The sequence below is a fragment of the Aotus nancymaae genome, unplaced genomic scaffold (genome assembly GCF_030222135.1).
Source record: "Aotus nancymaae isolate 86718 unplaced genomic scaffold, 86718_ANA_hifiasm-v0.15.2.pri h1tg000036l, whole genome shotgun sequence".
Classification (NCBI taxonomy): Eukaryota; Metazoa; Chordata; class Mammalia; order Primates; family Aotidae; genus Aotus; species Aotus nancymaae.
In genome coordinates, this window is record NW_026988450.1 from 39,394,128 (window position 1) to 39,421,747 (window position 27,620).

Here is a 27,620-nt window from a genome sequence, read left to right on the forward strand (position 1 = left end):
ATTGGCTCCTATAATGAAAAAGCAGAGGTCATCTCATCAAGATTGCTTAATCAGAGACTCAGGGAGTGCTATCTGGATCCACCTTCTTTAAGTCTCTGAACACTGCTTTTTTGGGTGTTGCTTCTTTCCAGGTTATATATTGTACTAATTTCCTAGGGCTGCTGTAACAAACTACCACAACAGAATGTACTCTCCACGGTTCTGGAGGCGAGAAGGGCAAAATCAAGCTGCTGGCAGGATGATGCTCCCTGGGAAGGCTCCAGAGGGGAAACTGTATCATGCTTCTTCTCTTGCTTCTGATAGCCCCTGTCAGTCCTTTGGCATCCTTGGCTTTCAGCTGCACCATGCCAATACCTGCCTCTTTGATCATATGGTCTCTACTATCTATCTCTGCATCTCTGAATTTCTCTCCTTATAAGATCCCCCATCATTGGACTTAGGGACCACCCAATCCAGTTATATTTTATGTTAATGTGATTATCATATGAGCAAATCCTATTTCTTTTCTTTTATAACTTAAACTTTTATTTTAGATTCAGGGGGCATATGTGCAGATTTCTTACATGGGTATATCACATGATGGTGAGATTTGGGGTACAAATGATTCCATCATTCAGGGTAGTGACCATAATACCCAACAGTTAGTTTTCCAACCTTTTTCCTCAACCCCTTCCCTCCATTAGTAGCCAGTGTGTGTTGCTGCCATCTTTATGTTCATGTGTACCCAATGTTTAGCTCTCACTTATAAGTGAGAATATGCAGTGTTTAGTTTTCCACTTCTGTATCAATTCACTCAGGAAAATGGCCTCCAGTTGCATCCATGTTCTTTCTTATGGCTGTGTAGTATTCTACGATGGATGCAACTGGAGGCCATTTCCTGAGTGTATATATACCATATTTTCTTTATCCAATTGACCATTGATGGGCATTTAGGTTCATTTAGCATTTTTGCTATTGTGAATAATGCTGCAATGAACATAAGAGTGCCATGTGTCTTTTTGGTAGAATGATTTATTTCCTTTTGGATATATAGCCAGTAATGGGATTGCAGAGTCAAATGATAGTTCTAAGTTCTCTGAAAAATCTCCAAACTGCTTTCCACAGGATGGACTAATTTACACCCCCACCAACTGTGTATGGGCATTCCCTTTTCTCTGTAGCAGCTCCAGCTTCTGGTTGTGTTGTTTTGTTTTTTAACTTTTTGATAATAGCCGTTCTGACAGGTGTGAGATGATAGCATATTGTGGTTTTGATTTGCAATTTTCTGATGATTAGTGATGGTGAGCATTTTTTTCATACGTTTTTTGGCCACTTGTATGTCTCCTTTTGAGAAGTGTCTGTTCATATCTTTTGCCTACTTCTTAATGGGTTGTTTTTTGTTTTTTGAAATAAGTTCCTTATAGATTCTGTATATTAGTACTTTATTGGATGCATAGTTGGTGAATATTTTCTCCCATTATGTAGATTCTGTTTACTCTGTTGATGGTTTCTTTTCCTGTGCTCTAGCCCTTTAGTTTAATTAGTTTCCACTTGTCAGTTTTAGTTTTTGTTGCAATCGCTTTTGAGAACTTAGTCATAAATTTTTTCCCAAGGCCAATTATTTCTTAATGGCCAGGATAATATTTTCTAGGTTTTCTTATAGGATTTTTGCAATGTGAGGTCTTATATCTAAATTTTTAATCCATCTTGAGTTAATTTTTGTCAATAGTATTAGATAGTGCTCCAGTTTCATTCTTCTGCATATGACCTACTAGTTATTCCAGCACCATTTATTGAATAGGGAATCCTTTACCCATCAGATGGCTGTAGGTGTCCAGCTTTATTTCTGCATTCTCTATTCTGTTCCATTGTTGCATCTGGGTTTTGTTGTTGTTGTTAATGTTCCAATACCATGCTGTTTTGGTTGCTGTAGCCTTATTGTATAGTTTGAAGTCAGGTAATGTGATGCCTCCTGCTTTGCTCTTTTTTTTTAGAGTTGCTTTAGCTATTTGGGCTCCATTTTGGTTCCATGTAAATTTTAGAACAGTTTTTTCTAATTCTGTAAAAAATGACATTGGTAGTTTGATAGGAATAGTATTGAATGTATACATTGCTTTGGGTGGTATGGCCATTTTAACAATATTTATTTTTCCAATTCATGAACATGGAATGTTTTTCCATTTGTATGTGTCATTGTTGATTTCTTTCTGCAATGTTTTATAATTCTCCTTGTGGAGGTCTTTCCCTTATTTGGTTAAATGTATTCCTAGGTATTTTATTTTTTGTATGGCTGTTGTAAATGGGATTGTGTTCCTGATTTGGCTCTCAGCTTGAATTTTATTGCTGCATAAAAATACTACTGATTTTTGTACCTTTATTTTGTGTCTTGAAACTTTATTGAAGTCATTTATCAGTTCCAGGAGCCTTTTGGTGGAATCTTTAGAGTTTTCTAGGTATAAGATTATATCACCAGTGAAGAGAGAGAATTTGGCTCTTATTTTCCTATTTGGATGCCTTTTATTTCTTTCTCTTGCCTGATTGCTCTGGCAAGGACTTCCAGTACTATGTTGAATAGGAGTGGTGAGAGTGGGTGTCTTTGTTTTGTTCTAGTTCCAGTTCTAGTTCTAGCATTCAGGGGAATGCTTCCAGCTTTTGCCTGTTCAGTATGATGTTGGCTGTGGGTTTAGAATAGATGGCTCTTATTATTTTGAGATATGTTCCTTCAATGCCTAGTTTGTTCAGAGTTTTTATCATGAAGGAATGCTGGATTTTATTGAGGACTTTTCCTCCTGAACCCCTATTTCCAGATAAAGTTATATTCACAGATACTGAGCATTAGTACTTCAGCATTTGGTTTTGGAGGACACAATTCAACCTACAATATATCCAATAACAAAATCACTGATAGCGATGCATTGACTATATATTCCCAAGTTCAAAGCCAGCAGAAGGTATAATATATCCCTCTCCTAACCACTCAAGCAAAACCATGGTTTGTCATTCACTGGCCCTAATGTGCTCATGTCTGAGCAGTCACTGTTTCTCAGACATGAGTGCTCTGCCCAACACTGGAGCACCTAGGCCAAGCAAGCAGGAAAGGTTGGCTTCCCAGAGAACATTAGAAATCATTACTAAAGAGTAATAGATACTGGATGGCCAAATACTTCTTATACATCAGACAATTTAAATGCATCCCAAATAATATGATTAATAAAGTATAAATAAAGTAGATATAGTATAGGCATGTGGGCTACTGTTTACCCATGATGTATTATTTTTCTTTTATGATTTGTTTAATCCCAGTTTTATTGAGGTATGATTGACTTACATTAAAGCACACATATGTAAAGTGTAAACTTCATGAGTTTGAACATATATAAAACCATTATCACAATCAAGATAGTAACTATCACCTGCAAAAGTTTTCTCACATCCTCTTGTAATCCACCATTCCCTGCCCTGCCTTGCCCGTTCCTAGGAACCTTAATCTACTTTCTGTCCCTATAGATTAGTTTCATTTTTAAGAATTTTATATACATGGAATTATAAGTAGATACTCTTTTGAGTCTAGGTTTTCTACTCAGCCTAGTTAGTTTTAGAGCTATCCAAGTTGTTGTGTCAATAGCTCATTCATTTTTATTGCTCAGTAGTATTCTTTTTTTTTTTTTTTTTTGAGACGGAGTTTCGCTCTTGTTACCCAGGCTGGAGTGCAATGGCGCAATCTCGGCTCACTGCCACCTCCGCCTCCTGGGTTCAGGCAATTCTCCTGCCTCAGCCTCCTGAGTAGCTGGGATTACAGGCACGTGCCACCATGCCCAGCTAATTTTTTGTATTAGTAGAGACGGGGTTTCACCATGTTGACCAGGATGGTCTCGATCTCTTGACCTCGTGATCCACGCGCCTCGGCCTCCCAGTAGTATTCTATTGTATGGCTATAACACAGTTTGTTTCTCCATTCATGGTTTGTTTATCCATGGACATTTGGGTTGTTTTCAGGTTTTAGATATTATAAAGAAAGATCTTAATTGGGAAATGCTTAAAATTAGAATGTATGTTATTTAATCATGGATAAATTATGTGTAGGTGTAATGTTCACTGCAATATTTATATAAAATGGTGATCATTTTTTATCTTTTTCCTTTCCAGATACTGAGGAGAGCAGACAAAAATGGTAAGACCAAAAATCTACAGTTTCTATTTATTAATCTCTTACATTTTAGATTACCTTATAAAGAATAATAAGGAAAAAGGGGAGAGTGCTGGAAAATGACATCTAAAATACCACCTTATTGTACTAGTGATCATTTTAGATTACTTTTAGTCCCTAAATATTCATAAGAAGTTGGCAGAAAAATTTACATTTGACAGGAATGTTTGTGCCTTTGAAGTGAGGAGCTCTGCTATATTTGAGCTCTGGCTTTTCCTTTTCATGCTTTAAAAAATAGTTTTTGCAGCAGTAACATACTGTTACTTCTATTCATTGAGTGTCTACTGTGTGCCAGGCATTGGGCCAAGTGCTTTGTGTATATTATGTCCTAGAATTATTAAGATACAAAGCTGAGACTGGACCCCAGGTCTGTATGACACCCAAGTCTGGACTCTCCACACTGAACTTTATGGTAGCCTTGGGTATGCTACTGCACTGCAGGAGGGCTGCCTGGAAACCTGCACTGCCAGCTTTATCTCTACCCCATCGTTCCTGGACACTGCTTTCCCATTTGAAGTGTATGCATTGGAAGTGATCATCTATAGTGACAGAGAAGTAGGAGATGCCAACCCCAGAATAAAAACTTGCTCTGTTGATTTAATGATGACTGCACAAAGTCTAATTGGAAGCTGTCATAAGCAGTATCTTTTCACTCTATTATTCCACTAGAAACTTTGTCCCAGAGAACACCAAATCAAAACTTATTAAGTTTTTTTTTTTTTTTTTTTTTTGCTACCATATTGTAAGTACTCTGGTAGAGGTATATTCTTGACAAGAATTTCTTGACAAATTTAGGATACAAAGGGTTTTTTCCCTTTTTTTGAAATCCCATGTCTTATCTATGGGGAAAGGTTACAGACAGAGTCCAGATCTGACAGTTTAAAGACATATGTTGTGGTCTATTTCACCCTTCAGTAGGCAGAGCAAGAAAAACTTGACTGACAAGACACATATTTCTACACAAAAGAATATTGTTAATCCAAGGAACAATGTAATAGTGTCCTAAGTCCCAATAATATTTAATTGTGCTTGGTCATCAAAAGATTTTCTCAGACTATGTTGTGGTGATTGCTATATTGTCAGTTAAATGTGCTTTTTGTTTCCATTTGAAGTGTTTCATTACTTTGTTTTTAGTTTTAGTTTTTGTTTTTTTGAAACAGAGTGTTGCTCTCTCACCCAGGCTGGAGTGCAGTGGTGGGATCTGGGCTTACTGCAACTTCCGCCTCCTTTGTTAAGCAATTCTCCTGCCTCAGCCTCCCGAGTAGCTGGGACTAGAGGCACATGCCACCACACCGACTAATTTTTGTATTTTTAGTAAGGATGATGTTTCACCATGTTGGCCTGGCTGGTCTTGAACTCCTGACCTCAAGTGATCCACCCTCCTCAGCCTCCCATAGTGCCAGGATTATAGGCATGGGCCATTGCACCCAGCCCATTTTATTACTTTTAAATACAGAAATAATGACAGCATCATTTTGTCTTCTCATCTCATCCTTTCATCTTTTGCCTGATATCCAGCCCCAGGGATGCCTGATATACAATTGATTACCCCACTTGTCTCTATGCCACCTGCCCTGTATTTCAGTAGCTGTATCCATCTGAGAAATGCTTTTGCTCCCTCTCCACCCAGGCTCCTAGTTTTCTCAGGCTACACTTTCATTTTCTAGACCCCAAAGCTCTGATTTAGGGCCACTCTTAACTTTGTATGTATTTCTCTTCTTTCCATCAAAATTAGCATAATCCATAGTCAGAAAAAAAAGCACTGAACAAAAGAATTCACATGATTCAATGGCCTATGATAACCTCAAATACCATGCTGTATGAAGTAGTCACCTTGCATTGGCAGACCCATGTCTCGTATTTCCTCACCTGCCCCTTCCCCAACAGACACCTCTTCCCCCCTTACCACCTCTCCTAATGCCCATCCCAATGTGCTGTCATACTACCTGTCCTTCTGCTTTTATCTTTCACAATCTTCCACATGTACCCTCCTCTGCGGCTGCTGAAGCACTCAATCCCCTGGGCAACCCCCATCTGCCACACTGCTGTGATGTTGCCTTGCTGTGACCTCCGCCTCCTACAACTTTCCACCCTCAGTCAGCTTGAGAACACTCATGCTTTGCTTACATTCCTGCTCAAAAGGCACCTTATCTGGGAAACCTCCCCCGGTTCCCTCGACAGGCCCCACCCTCTTCTTGTGCTCTCAATACTTTGGCACATATTGATTATTGTCCTTAAAGTGGAGACTGCAGTTGTTGGCTGGAGATTGTACTTCTCTAAGCCAAACATAACTCTCTAAGGCAAGGAACTTGTGTTACAAGTAGATAGTAGGCCCAGCTAGTGCTAGGTGCTCAATAGATGTTTGTTTAATGAATTAAGAAGAAAATACAGCATATGTCCTATTCAGCCTTAAAGAAGAAATTTTGTCATTTGTGACAACATGAATGGAACTGGAGGACATTATGCTAAGTGAAATTAGTCAAACAGAAAGACAAATACTGCATGTTCTCACTTCTATGTGGAGCCTAAAACAATTGAACTCATAGAGGCAGTGGGTAGAATGATAGTTACAGAGGCTGGGGAGTGAAAAGAGTGGGGTGGTGATAGTCGAAAGGTACAAAGCCTCAGTTAGGAGGAATAAGTTTAATTATTTTTTTGAGATCAGTTGCATAGCATGATGAATATAGCTAATCATTGAGTTCTGTACATTTTAGTATCACCGAGAGTTAATTTCTTCTAATGTTCTCATCACCAAGAAATCTCAAATATATGAGGTGATGGAGATATTAATTAGCTTAATCTTTCCATATTATATTTAAAAATTATAACATCACTTTATATCCCATAAATAAATACAACTATAATTTGTCAATGTATAATAAAAATTAAAAAAGGATTGAGGATGGTTTGCTCCAGTATTTCTCCCTCTTCTCTGTCTACTTTTCCCGTACCTTTCATCCCACCTTATTCTTCTCCCTCATTCTCAGTGTAAAGTTGGAGGGAGGCAGAGTCAAGCAGGTTTGGATTTAAACCACAAGTATGCAACCTAGTAACCTTTTAAAGGTATGCCCCTAGTAACCTTGTGAAGAGCATAGATAATGACATCTACTATGTAATGTGGTAATTATGAATAATAAATGAGAGACTATCTATAAAGTTGCCAGGGAAATGCCTGGAACATAGTAACAACTAAACACTTGCTCGTTTTGCTGCTGTTATGATTAATATTATCTCTATTGCTACTGAAAGATTGAGCTGTTTTTTGTGCTGTGATGACTTGGTCATCTGAGATATTTTTTAACATATTAGTTATTTCTATTGTAGTGGAGTTTAGTAGAAAAGAAAAATAAAGCTATTGACCATATATGCAGTATTTAAAAGGGAAAAAGATCATGGAAAATCTAATGTAAATGAGAAGATACGAGCATAAGAAAGTAAGCATCTCTCTGTACCATGTGTTCACCACATTCTGTATTTGCAGATAAACAGCTGTTACATGTATTTCAGCTCTTGGTAACAGACCCTTATGTGATAGAATCCCTTGTGGACAGCATAATTGGTGACAGAATAACGAAAGGAAGAAGAGGCGATAGGCGGTATAATTGTTCGCCTGCCCAGAGGACAGATTTAGCTTTTGGAATCTATCTGGCATCTGACAAAAAAAGAGAAGCTGCTGGATAAATTGGGTGGGGCAGAGAGAGGATACATAATTAGTGATTAGCTGCAATAATGGCATCTTTTAGAGATTTTTTTTTTGTTTTTTTTGTTTTTTTTTTTTAATCATAGGCTAGGATCCTAAACATAAAGATAGACCACAAAATAGGGTTGCTTAGGAGAGACGCTAGTGCTTTGATCCAAAGAGCCCCAAATTCAACTTTTCAGAAATGTAAAACTTCTGAGAAAGTTTATTTATGGGTTGAATGAAAATGGAAATGATATGTGGGTATTTATAAAATTTGCAAAAATATTTTTAAAATTTAAATATATTTTATTTTAAAATATTTAATTGAGAAATAAAGGTCAAATATATTCAAGGTACATAATATAATGATTAGATACATGTATATATTGTGTAATGCTAACTACAATCAAATTAATTAAAACATTCATCACCACCCATCATGTACATTAGAGCCCCAGAACTTGTTCATCTTATAACTGAAAGTTTGTACCCTTGACCATCATCTCCCATTTCCTCCATGCCAAGCCCATGGCACCCGCCATTGTACTCTCTGCTTCTACGAGTTCAACTTTTTCAGATTCCACATATAAGTGAGATTGCACAGTATTTATTTCTCTGTGTGTAGGCAAGAATATGTTTGAAATCTTAGTAAGAGGCAAAATGAAAATCTTCATAGTAGTGAATAGCACCATCAGATTCCTCTTGTTGATTTGCACTTGCTAAGATCTGTTGTCATTCTTGATCAGTAAGTTGGAAGGCTATATGGGTGGCACTTTTGATCCCTGTTTAATCACTGCTCTCTCTAAGAGATTGTTACAGTTCTCCTCAGGCCTTTAGTCAAGTCCAGCAGTCTGTACGTATTAAATCTGAGGGCAGAGATGGTGCCTATTTCATATATCCCTAGGTCCACCATGGTGAGCACAATGGCTGCTGCAACACAGACGTTCATAAATATTTGTGAATTACTTGTAGGAAATGCATAACCAACAATTTCACTGAAGAAATATAATCATATACATAATCTAATCAAATCAAGCACTGTTGTTGATTACCTGTTGTTTATTAATTAATAATGCTCAATAAAATGTATAGGGGACATATGAGGTCTGTCTCACTTCATATTTTTCACTTTGTTGTATATGCACCTATATATGTATTTCAGATTACAAATATATAAATATAACTATAGTTACAGCCTGAATTTGTATACATCTTGAATATGATGTTCTGATGCTCCAATATGTGGTAGTTTAATTGATTTAAGGCATTTGATGCTTTCTTGGTAGGCTGAATTATGACTGAATGACTAACACACCTCCAGAAAATAATGTTGGCAATGAAAAATCCTAGCCTAAGAATAGTATTTATGTGTTTAGAGTATTAGTGTATTTAGAGATATTTTAAAGATGTCATTGGATTATGATCAATTCATTTGGAATTGATTATGTAAGAATTGGTAAGAGTCTTTCAAACTGCTTACCCAAAGTTTGGTTTATTCTATTAACATGTAAAAATACGTAGAAGCTAGAACAATATTCATAGTTACTGAACTATGAGTTTTTCCACTAAAGCCTAGGTCATCACCTAGCAACCTTTCAGAGTCCCACGGAGCTCTGTGATTCTGTCTTTTGCACTTGGGAATAAGGCTTTCCTTTGATGTGAGCTACTCAATCAAGCATCACCACCCCTCACTGGGCTCTCCAGACTCTCTTATCTTCTAATCAGGGCTCTTTGCCTCAAATAAAATGGAAAGATTAAGGACTGGGCCCAAGAAGTGAGAAACATTGACATAAGGCTGGTTTGTACTTCATAATTCCTCATACTTTTTGCAAATGTTTTTGGGGAAAATAATGAAACAAGAATCAGATAACTTATATAACTTATAGATTAGCAGGGTTCGCACATAGATTTGTACTCATATGATAACTCTCAAGTACATGCAGGCACCTCAACTACACATCTACCAGCTTGAAAGTCAAAGCAAAGTCTATTAGCAGTGATTCACTTTAAAAAAATGCCCTAACAATGACCTTATTGAAATAATTGGCTCCTCCACCACTGCAATATGTAGGAGAAACCCATAAGTGCAAGTTCTGACTGTAATGATTTTTTTTAACAAAATAAAGGAAAACAAATGTTCTATTTTCATAGTATGACTTTTTTTTTGTAAAATGCAAAGCACTTTCACACCCATAAATGTGTTACTTTTCTGCTAAAAGCATAAATCGGAAAATTCTTATCTTTACATAGCTGGGTTTATCAGCTGCCACAGAAACAAACAGAAAATTTAGATTCACTTTCCTGAGCCCACAAAATGGCTGCCATGAGCTGTCAAAGGCTCAAAAATCAGGTCCTCCTCCAATACCAGATCCTGGAGGGTACACAGCAGACTTATCCCGAAACATGGCTTCTACCTTAAAGTGCTTTCTGTAATGGAGATCTGTGGTTGGCATCCCAGCTTTCCTTTCCTTTCTGTTCCTGCAATTTAATCATTTCCTCTGGTCCATCTAGATCCCAGAGATATGTAGCATTATGGTTAAGCTTATGTATGATTTTGCAATCAGATTACCTGCACTCAAATCCCCATTCCACTTACTGTGCAATTTGGGTAACTTAACTTCCCCATCTTTGAAACGGAAATAAAGGCAATGCCTCTCTCACAGACTTGGAAAATTAAATAAGATCATACACAGAAATTTTTGGAAAGATGCCTAGCCCTTAGGAAGTTCTTAATAAGTGTTATCTATTTCCATTTTTCATCCTAACTGTTATTCTTATTTGGTGGGACTGTCAATCTCAATGTCCTGGTGCTGAATTTTTCACAGGGTAGTGCCCAGAGGTCTGTCCATGACCATCTTACTAAGACTCCAGAGCTGCACTAGTGTTTGTTCTACCTTTGTCCTGGTCATTCAGCTTTTCTTACTGTTTGCAAGCCAATAATCCTAATTTAATTTCTCCAATGTCTTGGAGTTGGTGCTTTGTGCCCAGCCACCTGACTTGCTCCTCTAGATACATTCTCATCTCAGGACAGGAACCAACAAGCAACCCTTGTGCCAACCAAAAGTTTCAGAGGCTTCCAGAACTCTTCTCTTTCTCTAATAATTCTACATCCAATCTATTAGCAGGCCCTGTTGGCTCCACTGTCAAAACATCTTCAAAACCTGATCACTTCTTGTTATTTCCAAATCTTCCACCCTAGTTAAAGCCTCCTCAATCTTGCACTTAGCATACAGCAGAAATTTCCACATTAGAGCTATTGAAGACTTCAGAAAATCAGTGGCAAAGGTGTTAGAGATAAGAAAATGAATTTGATACTTTTGGATGTATAATTAGCAGACTTGGCAATTAATTGAAAGTGTTAAGTAAGAGAGATGAAGGTATTTACTGATGTGTACATATGCAAGGTTGTGTATGTTTCAGATTTCTAGTTTCTGACTTGAGTAACTAGATGGATAATGAGGCTATTAACTTCTTATGGTTATGAAATTGCCTTATCTTGATTTTGTTGTAATATTGGTCACTTTTAATTACGAGAGTTCTGTTAATATCTGTTTCTCTAGTAATAAGCGATGTTTCTGTTTTTCTTAATATTCAAAATCATACCTAAGTTGTTAAAAATACCTGCAAAATGTAATAGCCTGTATATTACCAAGTTATTTATGACCATGAGAATATTGGTTTAGACTTTACAAGAAAATAACAGTAAATAATCTTATTAAAATATTATGCTATGCTAGGCATAATTTTATTTAATCAGTATAACAATATTGCAAGGAAGATACTGTCATTATCCAAATTTTATTCATGAGTAATCTGAGACATATGTAACTCATGAATGAGTAAATAGGATTTGTATCTAGATTTTCTTCTCACCCAAAAGTTTTAGCATTTAACCAGGATGCTTCATTTGCCGTGGCTCATCTCTAGCACAATCGTGCCATTGAAATCTAGAAATACCAATCTTTCCACATGAAAAATCCTAAATGATTCAGTTTAATTTTAAAAAAGACAAAAACATTTGAAACTCTTTTGACTATGATCATGTTTTAAGGTGGCATGGTATGATGGAAAGTTGGAACTTTAATCTGCTATTTGTTCATTCACTCATTCCTTTACTTGCCGAATATTTTGTGAGTCCCCTTTGAATGCCGGAGACTGTGCTGGATGGTGGGAATACAAAGACAAAAGTATACATATACTTTAGTATTCATTTACTAGGATGTGATCTTAGACTAATTCCTTAACCTCTCTGAGTTCATTTCCTCATTTTTGAAAATAGGAATAGTAAGAATTTGCAGGGATACTGGGAAGAAAAAGCAGGGTAAATATATGTAAAGTCCCAAGGATGTTTAGAATATGGTGAGTAGTCAAAACATGTCAGTTCCCGTTTGCCTTCACTCATTTCTTATAGGTCCTAAAGATATTATTTCTTCACTTGTGAACTAAGGAAGGCAGACTATAAAAACTGAGCCCTTAAAAAATTTCATGTTACTAGGACAAATTATATACTTGTGTAATAAAAGGAACTCATCTTTGATTTTTGCACATGGATTTGAGAAAACATAGTCAATAAATTCTAAACTCTTAGGGACTTGAGGTGGGAGAAGGAGCATGTTGGTTGGGGACAACAACTTTGTCCTCAGGGAGCTTAGCATCTTCTTAATAAATGAGTCATGCACACAGAGAAAATTGAATAATTTTCAACATCAACAGCACAACTCTGCTACAAAGACGAGCCATAGCAAATGAAGCATCCATAATTTTCAATGCATCAACAATGCAAGAGGCATCGCTAAGCCAAATGAGTGAGAAAACACCCTAATGCATTAGAGTTCTGAGGAGGAAGAGGTCTCTGGGATAGGATGACCTGGAAAGGCTTATGGACTCATTGTCCTCAAATAAATCCCCAAAGATGAGTAAAAATTCAGATAGCTAGCAAAAAAGAAAGATGATTATCAATTCGGACCAATTCAGTTTAAGTCACAAAAACCTAAATCAAATTAGTTAAAGTAAAATTGGGAAATTGTTGGCTCTTATAATTGGAAAAAAACCCCAAATGGTAAAGCTTTGAGTACAGCTGTATCTAGGTATTCAGAAATTACTCTCTTTATCTATCTCCTTTCTCATCTCTACCTTCCTCAATTTTGGTTTGTGTCTGATTGGTTTTCCTTTCAGATAGGCTTTCTTACCAGGGTGGCAAGATAGTACCTAGAACACATCCCACCAGCTCAACAGGTCAGAATAAAGAGAGTTTTTCCTTTACATTAATTTGAGCAAAAATCTCAAGATTTTCTCTGATTGATCAACTAATCACATGTCCGTCCTTGAAACAATAACTGAGTGATTGAATGAAGTGATTTTCTAGGTTTAGATTATATACACACGCCCAGAGAGGGTGGGTGCATAAAGCTGCACCTCAGCTAGAATGGAAGAGAGAGCAGATGATTCTAAAGCAAAATCAGTGTTTCTACCAAAAGAAGGGAGAATAGATGTTGACCAGGCACAGTTAACGGATGTTCCTCTTTTGGAGGGTAAACTATCTGAAAAAAAAGTGATTATCCAGTAAGAATACAGGTATAGAGGAGGGGAAATAAAAGCAATTCCATTATGTGTACTTCTCTTTCTACCACTAATGCTTGTGTTAAAGTATTTAATTTTCATTTACCAGTGAAATTTGTCTACAAATGGAGTATTCTTTATGTTGCTAATTTTGAATCTACATCCGCTACAAACTAAATATTCCTCTGACAAATGTTTCATCTGTCATTCTACGAAAGCCTGAGTAAATAGAAATGTTTTTTGTTGCTTTTCTCCTAGGCTCACATAAAATGTTATTGTTAATTCTCCATGGAAATGACATTAAATGGATTTTTTTTGACTAAATTAGGAGCACATTCTTTCTAGTCATGAAAGCTAATATACATTTCTTTCCCTCAGAATTAAGGCAGTTTTTTTTTTTTTTGTCACTTTCCCAGCACAATTCCAATTGATAAAAATATTTTGATGTAACAAATGAGCTTTCCCCAAAAAGTATCTAAATATTTGATGTCAGGTCAGTGAAGAGCCAAGCATTTGACTGAATTATTCATTTTTTACCTGATATGCGAGCATTTGGTTGATTTTAAACTGAAGGCAGCTTTAATGACCTGCTTCCAGGAATGTGTCTTGGGAGATGTGCTTTCAGGGACCTCATCTGAATCATTTAACCTTGTCATATTTCAGTTTTCTTTCCCGCTTGAAAAGACAAATAAGAAGATGAAACTACCTCAAGAAATTATTGTGATGACTATAGCCAATAAAATTTAGACTAAAAGTGCCTCACAAGATATACTAACTTGTATAAGGTCAAAATATACTAACTTGTATAAGCAGTGACACATGAAATGAATTTCATTTCTCCAGATAATCTGTAAAATACATGGAGTCAGGGTAGAATGTCTAGAGTTAAGAAACTCAGGCTGTTGAGCTGATTACTGAAGTAAATATATGTTATACTTCGAGAGCTAATATGTATAAGTATAACTAATTTTGCCATATTGATAATATAGTCAGCTTTTAACATATTTTAATATCTTAAAATATTTTAATGCTAAATAATGTTCATATTATTATTTTAGAGACAAGGTCTCACTCTGTCACCCAGGCTAGAGTGCAGTGGTGTAATCATAGCTCACTGTAACCTTGAATTCCTAGGTTCAAACAATCCTCCCTGTCAGCCTACTGAGTACCTGGCAGTATAGGTGCATACCACCATACCCAGCTAATTTTTTAAATATTTTTGTAGAGACAGTGTCTCACTAAGTTGCCTAGGCTGGCCTCAAACTCCTGGCATCAAGTGATCTTTCTGCCTTGGCCTCCCAAATTAATTTTTCAAAAAAAGTTTTATTTTAAAAGTTTTAGACTGACAGAAAAATTGTGAAGCTAGTGTACAGAGTTCCCATATAACCTGAAACCAAGTTTCCCTTGTTATGAGCCACACTATAATTAATTAGTGTGGCACATTTGTCATAATTGATAATGTTCATAAATTATTTATCAACTAAAGACCATACTTTATTCAGATTTTCTTACTTTTTGCCTAATATTCTTTTTCTGTTCCAGGATCACATCAAAGAGATGGAAGCTGCATTTAGTCATTGTGTCTCCTTAAGCTCCTCTTGGTTGAATCACTTTCTGAGACTTTCTTTGTTTTGATAATCTTGACAAGTTTCAAGGAGTACTAGGTCTGCTATTTTGTAGCATGTCCTTCATTTGGGATTTGTCTGATGTTCTTCTCTTAATGAGACTGGAATTATGTGTTTGGGAGAGAAAAACCACAAAGGTAAAATGCCATTATATCGTATCAAGGAAACATATGATCAATACAATTTAGGATGCTGATGTTGATATTAATCACCTGGCTGAGGTAGCGTTTGTCATCTTTCTCCACTGGAAAGTTTACTCTTTCACCTCTTTTCATACTTCACTCTGTAGGGAAAGTCACTATGCGCACCGCACGCCTGAGGAGCAGGGAGTTAGGCTCTACCTCTTTGATGGCTGAGAATCTGCATGAATCATTTAGAATCCTGCATGGAAGATTTGTCTATTCTCTTACTTATTTATTTAACACTTATTCAGAACACTATGGAGACATGGATATTTATTTCATGCTTTGGATTATAATCCAATATTAATTTGTTTTGTTCAAATTCTCCCACTTTGGCCATTGCAAGCTCCTTCAGTTGACGTCTGTGTTCCTTTGACATACCCTCATAATTATGGTTGGGGGAGATTTTACATTCTGGTATTAGCAGATGCTTCAGGCTCATCTTTTATAATCTACTCCAGTCCTAGAAAAAATCATTTCTCTGAGAAACCCAGGTATTTTCTATCAGAGAATGTTACTAGAAACCAAGATCTGGATGATAAGTGTGCTCATTGTTACTGATGTATCATCATCATCCTTGCTTCTAAGCCCTCTCAGCTGAGAAGCAAGGAAATACATATGTGTGTATTAACGCATGTATATGCACATATCTATAAACATATCTATATGTACCCATAGGTATCTATGCTGAGCTAAACATGAGTTTGTATTAATGTCTCAGATGCTAATCCATTACCACATGGATTATCCTAGACTCCTCTCTTTGCTTGTCAATATCCTCTTATTCCAACAGTTAGAAAACTGGCTCCTAGCCTCAGCCATCTGTTTACATAATTGTTTAAGCCCAGTCAACATGTGTGCCTGTATCAGAATGTTTAACTCATACACTATGGAAAACAACTTCATCAACTATAGTACAGTCTTATATATAGTTTATTTTGCCTTTAGCTTATAGATTTCACTATTTTCCAGAGTTACTTAGGTTAGCACCATTTTCCTTCAGTCCCTTCAGTGAGATTGTTTTGTACATTCCTAATACAGTTACATTTTTTTGTCACATTCTGCATTCTATCCTGGGATCCTCTGAACTCTTATTTTTTAAGATTTTACATCTATTAAAGTTCATTCTTTGCACAATAAAGTTCTATAGGTTTTGGCAAATGCATATTATATTTCCATCATACTGTGTCATACAAAATAGTTTGCCCACCTTCAAAAGTCCTCTGTGCTTATCCTGTTCAACCCTCCCTCCAACCTGCTTAAACTCCTGACAACCACTGATCTTTTTGCTATCTTTATAAATTTGCCTTTTCCAAAAGGTCATAAAATTGGAATCATATAGTATATAACCTTTTCAGTCTAGCTTCTTTCAATTAGCAATATGGATTTAACATTCATCCAACATGACTTCATAGAACACTTTATAATATTTCATTGTGTGGATGTATCAAATTATTTTATCCATGCTTCTACTTCAATTGAGCTACTTCAGTAGAGATATGGTTAAAATAATTTGTTTCCCATTTTTTGTGATTATGAATAAAACTGCAATATACATTCATAGGCAGGTTTTTAAGTGGAAAAAGTTTTCAAATGTTAGATAAACACCAACGAATGTGATTGCTAGATAAGAAAGTGCCAAAATATCTTCCAAAGTGACTATTATTTTGCTTTCCCTCCAGTAATGAATGTTTCCATTGCTCCACTTTGTAGCCAACAGTTGGTATTGTCAGTTTTTTCAGATTTTAGCCATTCTGATAAATGGTATCTCATTACTGTTTAAATTTTCAATTCCCTAATGACAATATTGAACATCTTCTCAAATGCTTGTTTGTCATCTGTATATCTTCTTTGGTATAGTTTCTGTTTAGATCTTTTGACCATTTTTAGTTGGTTTTTGTTTTCTTACCTTGAGTTTTAAGAGTTATTTGTATATTATGGATACAAGTCTTTATTCAGATATGTGTTTTGCAAATATCTTCTCCCAGTCTGTGGCTTGTCTTTTATTCTCTTAACATTTTCCCCTCCCCACAGAGCAAAAGCTTTTCATTTCAATAAAGTTGTTTATTAATTTTCATTTTATGGCATTGTATTTAAAAGCTCATCATTCAAACCAAGGTCATTTAGACTTTTTCCTAATTTTAAATTTTAAATGTAGGTCTAATATCCATTTGAAGTTAATTTTTGTTATCTCAAAGGTGTTAGGTCTGTATCTAGGTTAAATTTTCACACATGGACATCCAATTAATTATTTATGCACCATTTTGTTGAATTGCCTTTTCTTTTTTCTCAATGATCAGTTGACTATGTTAGTGTGAGTGTATTTCTGTATACTGAATTCTGTTCAGTTCATTTATGCATCTATTCTTTTGCAATACAGCGCTGGTTAAATTACTGTAGCTTTATAGTAAATCTTGCATTGGGAAGTGTCTGTCCTTGAACTTTATTCTTCCTCTTTAATATTGTGTTTGCTATTCTAGGTCTTTTTTTAAAATCAATTTTTAAACACTACAGAGTACTTTCCTGGGATTTTGGTTGAGATAACATTGAATCAATAGATCAAGTTTGGAAAGAGGGACATCTTAACGATACTGAGTTTCCAACCCATGGACATGGGATATCTCCTTATTTACTTACTTAGGTCCTATTTCAGTTTCTTTCATCAGAGTTTTGTAGTTTTCTGCATTTAGAGGATTATGAGTTTGTTGGATCTGCATAAAACTATTTTTTAGCTTCTATTATATATGGTATTGTTTTAAATTTCTAATTCCAATTGTTTATTGCTGAAATAAATAAAGCAATTGACTCTTATATACTAACTTTGTACCATATAACTTTTCTAGATTTGCTTTTTAACTCTAGGGTTTCTGTTTTGTGTTTTGCTAATTTGGGAGATTTTCTACATTGATAATTATGTCATGGTGAAGAAAGACAATTTTGTTTCTACCTTCTCATCTGTATAATAAATAACCTTTATTTCTGCTTCTTGTCTTAGCAGTGTGTAGGACTTCCTGGATATTGTTCAATAGGACTGGTGAAAAAGGACGCTTCCTAAGATTTCTTCTCAATCTTAAAGGAAAAAAAAAAAAACACCTACTTTCCCATGATTAAGTATGATTTTTTTTTTGTAGTTTCTTTTTTCATCAAGTTGGAAACTATTCCCAGTTTGCTGAGAGTTATTAATGGGTGTATGAGTTTTTTTTTCAAATGCATTTTCTTCATCAGTTGATATATTTTCTTCTTTAGCCTGTTGATTTTGTGTATTACATTGATTGATTTTAAAATATCAATTCAGCTTTCCATACCTGAATTAAATTCCACTTGATCTTGGTGTGTAATTTTTTAAATGTTGTTGGATTTGATTTGCTAACATTTATTTTGTTGAGAATTTTTTCATTTATGTTCATGAGCTATATTGCTCTATTGTTTTCCTTGTTTGTAATGTTTTTTATATGGTTTTGGTATTAGGTTAATGCTAGCTTCATACAGTGAATTAGGGAGTGTTATTTATGCTTCAGTTTCCTGAAAAAGATTATGGAGAATTGGTATCATTTGTTGCTTATATGTTTGGTAGAATTTACCAGCAAAACCATTTGGTCTATGCTTTATTTTTTGGTAAGGTTATTAATAATAGATTCTTTAATACATATCAACCTATGGAGATTAACCATTTCTCTTTGCGTGAGTTTTGGCAGTTTGTGTCTTTCAATGGATTGATCCTTTTCAGGTGAATTATGAAATTTATGGGCATAGAGTTGTTCATAGTACTACTTTATTATCTTTTCAATGTTTGTGGGAACAACAATGATTAACTCTTCCTTCATTTTTGATATTGATAATGTGTGTCTTCTCTCATTTTTGTTGCTTAGCCTGATTAGAGGTTTATCAATTCTATCAGTCTTTTCAATCATATTTTAGTTCTGTTTATTTTCTCTATTGTTTTCCTTATTTTAATTTCATTGATTTCTGCTCTAATTTTTATTATTTATTTTCTTCTGCTTATTTTGAAGTAAATTATTTTTCTCTCTTTAGTGTCCTATAGTTGAAGCTCAGATATTGATTTTGGATCTTTCTTCTTTTAACATTTCTTACAGGGTAGTTTTGCTGACAATTAATTTGTTCAGTTCTATTTGTCTGAGAAGGTCTTTATTTTACCTTTACTTTTGAAGAGTAATTTCACTAGATAATAGCATTCTAGATTGTGATGTTTTCCTTTTTTTTTTTTTTTTGAAAGAAAGAAAGAAAGAAATGAAGAAGAGGAAGAAAAAGGAAGAGAAAGAGAGAGAGAGAATGGGAGTATTGCTTTCTTGCCCAGGCTAGAATGCAGTTTACTAATGGGTATTGAAAACCTCTTTTATACCAATAATTATACTTGATGTAGATAGGAAGGAATAAGGGAAGAAAATAACAAACAAGCAGCCAACCAATATTTCATTTAAACCTATGAAATGCTATGCGATTACTGAGGAGTGATTTACTTCCAATTATGTAGTCACTTTTGGAATAGGTGTGAGGTGGTAATGTATGTTTTATGTATTTGAAGTGGAGAGTTCTGTAAATGTTTATTAAGTTTACTTGTTCCGGGTCTGAGTTCAAGTCCTGAATGTGCTTGTTAATTTTCTGTCTTGTTGATCTATAAAATCGTTAGCTCTTCTTGTTACATTGATCCTTCTGCCATTATATAATGTCTTTCTTTGCCTCTTTTGCTCTTTGTTGCTTTAAAGTCTACTTTCCGAGGCGAGAATTGCATCTCCTGCTTTTTGTTTATTTGTTTATTTTTACTCTCTGATTGGTTGATAAATCTTCCGCCTTCTCTTTGTTATGAGTCTTTGTGTATCGTTGCATGTAAGATGGGTCTGGATGCAGCATACCGATGGGTTTTGGCTTTTTATCCAATTAGAATATATATATAGGTTTAATACTGGCTTTTAATGCTGGCTGGCTGTTTTGCCCATTAGTTAGTGTAAATTTTTCATTGTGTTAATGCTCTTTGCTTTTTGATATATTTTTGGAAAGGCTGATATTGGTTGTTCCTTTATATGTATAGTGCTTCTTTCAGAAGCTCTTGTAAAGCAGGCCTGGTGGTGGTGAACTCTCTAAGTACTTGTTTGTTCGCAAAAGATTTAATTTTTCCTTCGATTATAAAGCTTAGTTTGGCTGGATAGGAAATTCTATCCAAGAACTTGAAAGTTCTTTTCTTTAAGGATGTTAAATATTGGTCCCCACTCTTTTCTGGCTTGTAGGGTTTCTGCTGAGAGATCTGCTGTAAGTCTGATAGGTTTCCCTTTATGGGTAACCTGACCTTTCTCTCTGGCTGCCCTTAGTATTTTCTCCTTCATTTCAACCCTAATAAATCTGGCAATTATGTGCCTTGGGGTTGGTCTTCTTGAAGAATATCTTTGTGGTGTTCTGTGTATTACCTGGAGTTGAATATTACCCTGCCTTGTCAGGTTGGGAAAGTTTTCCTGAATGATATTCTGAAGAGTATTTTCCAGCCTGGATTCATTCTCTTCATCACATTCAGGTACACCTATCAAATGTAAATTAGGTCTTTTCACATAGTTCCATATTTCCTGGAGACTTTGCTCATTCCTTTTCATCCTTTTTTCTCCATTCTTGTCTTCTCATTTCATTTCACTGAGCTGGTCCTCGACTTCTGATATCCTTCCTTCTGCTTGATCAATTCGACTGTTTAAACTTGTGCTTGCTTCGCGAAGTTCTCGTGTTGTGTGTTTCAGCTCCATCAATTCACTTATATTCTTCTCTAAATTGTCCATTCTCATTAACATTTCATCAAACCTTTTTTCAAGGTTCTTGGTTTCTTTGCATTGGGTTAGAACAAGTTCTTTTAATTCACAGAAGTTTCTTATCACCCACGTTTTGAAACCTGCTTCTGTTATTGGAACACACTCGTAATCTATTAAGCCTTGTTCTGTTACTGATGAGGAATTGCAATCCCCTGTGAGGGAGAGGCATTCTGATTTTGAGTATTCTCTGCCTTTTTATGCTGGTTTCTTCCCTTCATTATATATTTATCCGTCTGTCGTCTTTGTAATTACCGACTTTCTAACTAGGTCTCTGAGCTGACGTCCAACTTGTTGATTCCCAGCACCGAAATCTGAGCAATCCACTGCACTGGCCAAAATAGCGGTGTTAAGATTGATGGTGCTTTTCTGCCCGGGAATCTCCCGATTCTGCACCAAGAACTGCCGCGCTAAGGCGCCAGCAAAACCGCCGCGCCGGCCACAAGAGTCGCCCTGGCGACCCGTGGGGCTCCTCTGCTGGGAATCTCCTAGTCCATGAGCAACAAATATTCATCTGAAAGTGTGGCGTCCTCTCATTCTCTGCGCTTTCATGGGAATTACGAGCCCGAGCTGCTAGTGATCAGCCATCTTGGATCTCTCTCGTGATGTTTTCCTTCAATGCTCTAAATATTTCACTGCACATTCTTACTTCTTGCATTGTTTCTGATAAGAGGTGCACTGTAACTGTAATTCTTCTCCTTACCCCTCAATAGAGGAGATGCTTGTTGTTTTCTTCTTCTTTCTACATTTCCTCTTTGTCTTTGGTATATTGCAGTTTGAATCTGATACACACAGGTATGACTTTGGTTTTGGGTGAGGGCAGATTTATCCTCTTTGATACTCTCTGAGCTTCCTGGATCAGTGGTTTTGGTTTCTGTCATAAATTTTGTCCTGGCCATTATTACTTGAAATATTTCTTTTGCCTTGTACTTTCTTTCTTCTTCTGGTATTCCAATTATATGTAACACTTTTTAAAATTTCCCAGAGTTCTTAGGAAGTGCAGGGTTTTTTTAATTCTCTTTTTGCTATGTATTGCTATTTCAGAAAGTCAGTGTTTTAAAAGGATAATCATTTTAAATGCTCACAAAAACTAGATTAAAATTGCCACAGGGGAGGAAAAATACTGACATTTCTGTTGACCTATCCTCAAGTTCTTTGAGTCTTTCTTCAGCTGTGTCAAGTCCACTGATAAGCCCAACAAAGGCATTCTTTATTGCTGTTAACAGTTTTTATTCATTTTTAGTATTTCTTTTCATTCTTTGTTAGTTTTTATCTGTCTGTTTACATTACCCATTTCTCCTTGCATATTGTGTAGTTTTTCCAGTAGAGCCATATTAAATCATAGTTATTTTAAATTTCTTGTTTCATAATTCATGATTTGTGTTATATCTGAATCTGGTTCTAATGCTTGTTTTGTCTCTTCAGACTGTGCTTTTCTTTGCTTTGGTCCTTTCTTGCCTCATAGCTTTGTCAATTGCATTTCCTCTGCCTGGAATACTCTTTCTCTTTAAAGATATTCCTTCACTCACTCCTATTTTTCATTTATGTCTCATCACAAGTCCCATTTCTTCTGGGAAACTTTCCCTATCCCTTTGCATTGTTGACCAATTTTTCTTTTTTTCAAAATGCTCTCACATTTCCCTGTGTCTCATAGTGTTACCCTTATTATATCGTACCATTTATTATGTCATAATTATATGATCCATAAAAGTTTGTCTACCTATTTTCTTAATACAAAACACAGTTTTTGGCACATACTAGGATCGTGATAAACATTTAATCAAAGAGTGGATAAAGTGCCCTACTAGCAAATGGCAAATCGTGTTTAAAACTCAAGGTTTTTTTGTCCCAAGACTATGATCTAAGCAACTGCACTCTGCTGCCTCCATCTCAAAAGTTATTGGAATTTGGAATATAAGGCCAGGACAATTTTTAAATAAAGCAGAGACGGGCCAACTAGTTTCAGGATAAACTTGGACAAAGCATCTAATTCCAATAGAAAAAGCTAAAAATCTGTGTCCTTTGGTGGTAAAAGTTCAAATTTATTAACATAGGAAATCAGACCTTACAGGATTTGGCTATTATGTGAGCCAAATCAGTATAAATCAAAAGTTAACTCTGTTCCATTTCAAAAGAAAATATCAGTAAGACAGTTGAAGTTTGAATAAAATGTTTGTAATAAAAATTTATAATTGCTTTATCAATACAGAATCACACTACAAGGGAATATTTTTTCTCTTTCCTTTAAAAAATTTAATACTTTTGTTTAATATTAAGGTATTCATCTATAACTATTCAAAAGTAACTCTTTGCAATTGCTTGTTTAAAAGTGTGGCCCCCTAAAGTGAAGCCTTTCAGGAATACTGCATGTCATCACAACAGGTTTTCTAAAGCATACTTTCTACCCTTCAAGTCAAGATTGTAAGCTAATGCTTCCTTTATCTTTTTATATATTTTTTCTAATAAGAGTTTTTTCCTAAATAAAAGGATTTTAGCCCCAGAGAATCATCAGAGCATTTACTAATCAATGATTGTTTTGGTAGAATGCACATTCTTATTTGAAATCTCTTACTTATCATAATTATAAAGCAGTATTACAGGGGCCCACCCTATCCACAGGGTGCACAGGCAACCCGAGTGCAGTAATAGCCTGTTTCCACCCACCTGAGAAATAGTAATTCTTCACCAAGGAAAACATATTCCATCATCAATATAAATGTATTACATTCATTACATGTCATAGTGTTGGAGATGGAAATAGTGGATCGATTTCTGTTTTTCTTTCTTTTACTGTTTTTTTAAAAATAGTAGATGAAAAGGTCTTTCTTTTTCTCTCTTTAACCTCAGTCTGATTTGTATTGTTTTCCAACCTGGCAATATATTTTTCATCAAAGCAAGAAGATACATAGTAGAATTACCACACTATGTCTAATCTAGCATATCAATCAGGTTACATGGGGCTAAGTTTAAAATAGTCATATGAGGCATAAAACTAACTCATTCAGAAACAGAAACACAAAATTGGGCAATTGATGACCCTGGGGATTAAACTTCATTTTGCAATGGGTTGTTATGTCACCTGAATGGCTAACCTGGGCTGGTCCAGGAGGTCCCCAAAGATCAAGTCCGTGGATCGATGCTTGAACCAAATCTGGATTTATTCTACCTCTAAGGCTGTATCTGCCCAGTTAACTGTTGGCAAGAATTAACTGGAAAATTAGATTATTATGCTTTTGTGTTAAAAAGCAAAATAAAATACAATTTAAAACCTTCAGGAGTATTTTGTACAAAACTTTTGCCTGCTATTAATGTGTTTCTTCCATCTTTGCTGATCTAGATTTTACCTGTTGTGCAAAGTCACACTCGAATGCTACTAAGAGCCCTCAGGCCCTCAAATGAAAAGAATCTTTTATTACCCAAACTCCCATACAGTTAAAATATCTCTGTCTCTTATTGCATTAACTGTATTCTACTATATAAAATACTTATAATGTCTGTATATGTTATCTCTTTTATCATATATTTATTATATATTTTACTTACTGTCCCCTACAGTAAGTAAAATGTGTTTGGCTTTAAAGGTACTCACTGATTTAAAGGGGATAGGAATGGACATAGTTTGTTAGACTACAATAACAACTCTGATATAATTTATTAAACACATAATATTTATCCTGGAATCTACTAGGTCCTATATGTGCTTGGTACCATGAAGGTAAAACATCTAAATAATTGATTCTGTGTTGAGCTCTTTCTTTGGTTATATGGATATCTTTCTTGTATGGCCAGTTAAATGGTTCATTAAATGTTAAATGTTTGTCGTGTGAATAAATGAACCAAAAAATACCCAAAATGGCATAGAATTATGTTTTGTCAGAGTGTACATGTCTGCATTCTATGTCATATAAAGATATATTAAATTATTTTTCTTTTTAACACATTCAGCTGTTCTTTCTCTTTGAATACATGTGTGTACATGCACAAGCATTTGGACAAAGTTTTATAAAGCAAAAGATAGAACAATGTATAAAATTAAAATAATTTATGTCTCTTTGTTCTTGTCATTTCAGATGATGGAAAATTATCCTTTGAAGAATTCAAAGCATATTTTGCAGATGGTGTTCTCAGTGGAGAAGAATTACATGAGCTCTTCCATACCATTGATACACATAATACTAAGTAAGGAAATTTTTATCCCTGGATTCCATAAATGAGGCAGAGAGAATGTGAATGCATTCATACCCAGAAAGGAGAAAGAGAGGAACGACGTAGAGGGTATATTTTGCAATGTTTGCCCATGTTTAATTCTGAGATATCTCATTAGCAATTAAAATGCTCTGAAAAACTGAATTGGAATAGGAAGATAATGATCTTTTGTAGTAAGCTCCCCTGAAGTGTTTTTAGATTGTTCTCACTTTGCAGAATGTAAAACAAAAGTATAAATTATAAATAATTCTAGTTCTACCATTAATTTAAAAAGTAGAATTTTGCCTTGTTATTTAGGCTTCATCCCAATTTGCTTTGTTTAAAAATTGTTCTTAGGCCATTCTTACATTAACACAGTGAAATGGAAGAACTGTAGCAGTTATCTGGACAATTCAGGTGTGCTGAATTCCAAATCACTGTCATCTGAGAGATGCAAGTAATGCAGAACAGGATTATCTCTGAAGAGCCAGTGTATACAGTGATCCATTAATTTTACTTACTTTGCCTATACAGATCTCTCTTTTGCATTAGCATAACATTTATGAAGTTACTATTTATATTCTCACTATGCTAAAAATATAAAATAATGAGCACTTTAGGGTATAGAGCAGTGGAAATATGCTGCTTGTTTTGGGCAATTGAACCAAATCACATCATTTGTGACAATCACAATTACAAAACCCTTATATGAAAAACCACCATTTCAGCCATGGCCTTGAGACCCATCAGTGTGTCCATTGCTTGAAAAATCACTATCTTGTCTTAGGCAAAGTGTTTAGATGGCTCCAGGCAGTGAACCAGCATGCCAAGAAAATGCTCTTGGGCTACATCTATAAATAGCCATTTTTTTGAGGCTAACTATTAAGAAAAATTAAAAGATTAAATTCACTTTACTGAAGCAGTTGAATATTTTTTAAACAACTTAATTTGTAAGTTTCTTGACCTCATTGGGGTTTCAAATTCTTCATCAAATGGCCTAAGTATTTTGTTGACAGAAACAGTATTCTTGGGTAACTGTACTCAACAATAACTCCAGTATATCGAGTCCCTAGTAGGTATTGGCAGTACAACATGAACTAACTTATGGTTTTATAGAGAAATAGAGCAACTAGTTGATCTCATCAATATAATTCATAAATGCTGTAATTGAGGAATGCACAGGACATTTTGGGACCATAAGTTCCAAAAGGGAGGAAATTTTAGCCCAATTTGGTAGGGTCCGGGAAGATTTACAGGAGCTGAGTCATTATGGGAGATTAGAAATTCCTCAGGTAAAGAAAGGGGTGGGAAGAAGAATATTCCAATCAGAGGGAGAAGCATGAGCAAAGGCCTGGAAGAAGAAGGTGAAGAGCAGCAACAAGTAGTTTCTTACTACTGAACTATCAGCTGTAAGGCGGAGAGTGAAAGATGAATCTGGAGAGGAAAGAAAGGACCAGACAAGTTTGCATTCTGTGGTTGCAGAAGTGCTTCAACTTTATCCTGAAGGCCAGGGAAAACTATTAAAGAACTTGAGCCAGGCTGCCACATCTTTATGGGTCACTGTGGATCTACTAAAGGACAGGCTTAAAGGGTTAATAGTTGACTCCTTAAATTGCTACTGGGGAAGAATATTTATTCGTGAAAGAAAGGAAGTCGTGTTGTACTTTACTGAGATATGATACTTGAAAGAAAGAAAGAAAGCAGAGGCTCCCTTTGTGGCTTAGGTTTTGGAAGTTGAGATGCTAATGCTTTGTTATATATGCTGATTATTTCTTCCTCGTTACAATTAGTATTGAAGTTTAAAGAACATCTGAGTTTGGAACATTTATTGAGAGCCATAATAGTTCCAGAATTGGGTGTTATGAAGACTTTTTAATCTGTTAAATTAATATTTATTCATATTAATGAAAAAATTTTCAATAGATCTTGTCAGCCTGTTTGCTATTTGATTTATATAGTTATTAATTTAGATTACTTGGCATAGCTTTAAGACTACTAAATGTTAAAGAAGTATATGTAATGATTGATACAGCAAATCTAAAGGAATAATTTTTATTACCAGTTTCATATGCATTAGTAACAAGAAATGTTTTCTGATCATAATGATGTTCAACTTTAATTTGTAGCTAAAGTATATTTTAGGTAGAGAGTTCTGAATTATATTCATGAAATTTCTTTTTTTAAGAAAGGGATGTCAGTGTCAGTCTTTTACTGAGATTAATTCAAACATTGGCACAGAAAATTTGGACCTATATTTGAAGAAACTGATAACTTTTATCTTTGCATGATCCAAGTTTTAATTATTTTAACCAATGCATTATATATGCCAATTATTTTCCCCTTCCACTCACCTTCTATGAAGATAAGCTTTCCTCCAAATCCTGCCTATATCCCTGA

At 35.2% G+C, this 27,620-nt stretch overlaps 1 protein-coding gene across 4 annotated transcripts in view; it reads left to right on the forward strand.

Moving 5' to 3' along the window:
- The window catches only part of NECAB1 (N-terminal EF-hand calcium binding protein 1), a 714,313-nt gene that overhangs the window by 561,230 nt on the left and 125,463 nt on the right, over window positions 1-27,620 (forward strand). For 2 of the 4 annotated variants that reach the window (XM_064384351.1, XM_021675784.2), the window contains 2 exons: window positions 4,126-4,150; window positions 25,109-25,217. In XM_064384351.1, the coding sequence (XP_064240421.1) occupies window positions 4,126-4,150; window positions 25,109-25,217 (134 nt within the window). Of the gene's footprint in view, window positions 1-4,125; window positions 4,151-15,144; window positions 15,190-19,552; window positions 19,573-25,108; window positions 25,218-27,620 lie in introns of those variants that run through there. The other 2 variants (XM_064384352.1, XM_064384353.1) reach the window with 2 other exon arrangements.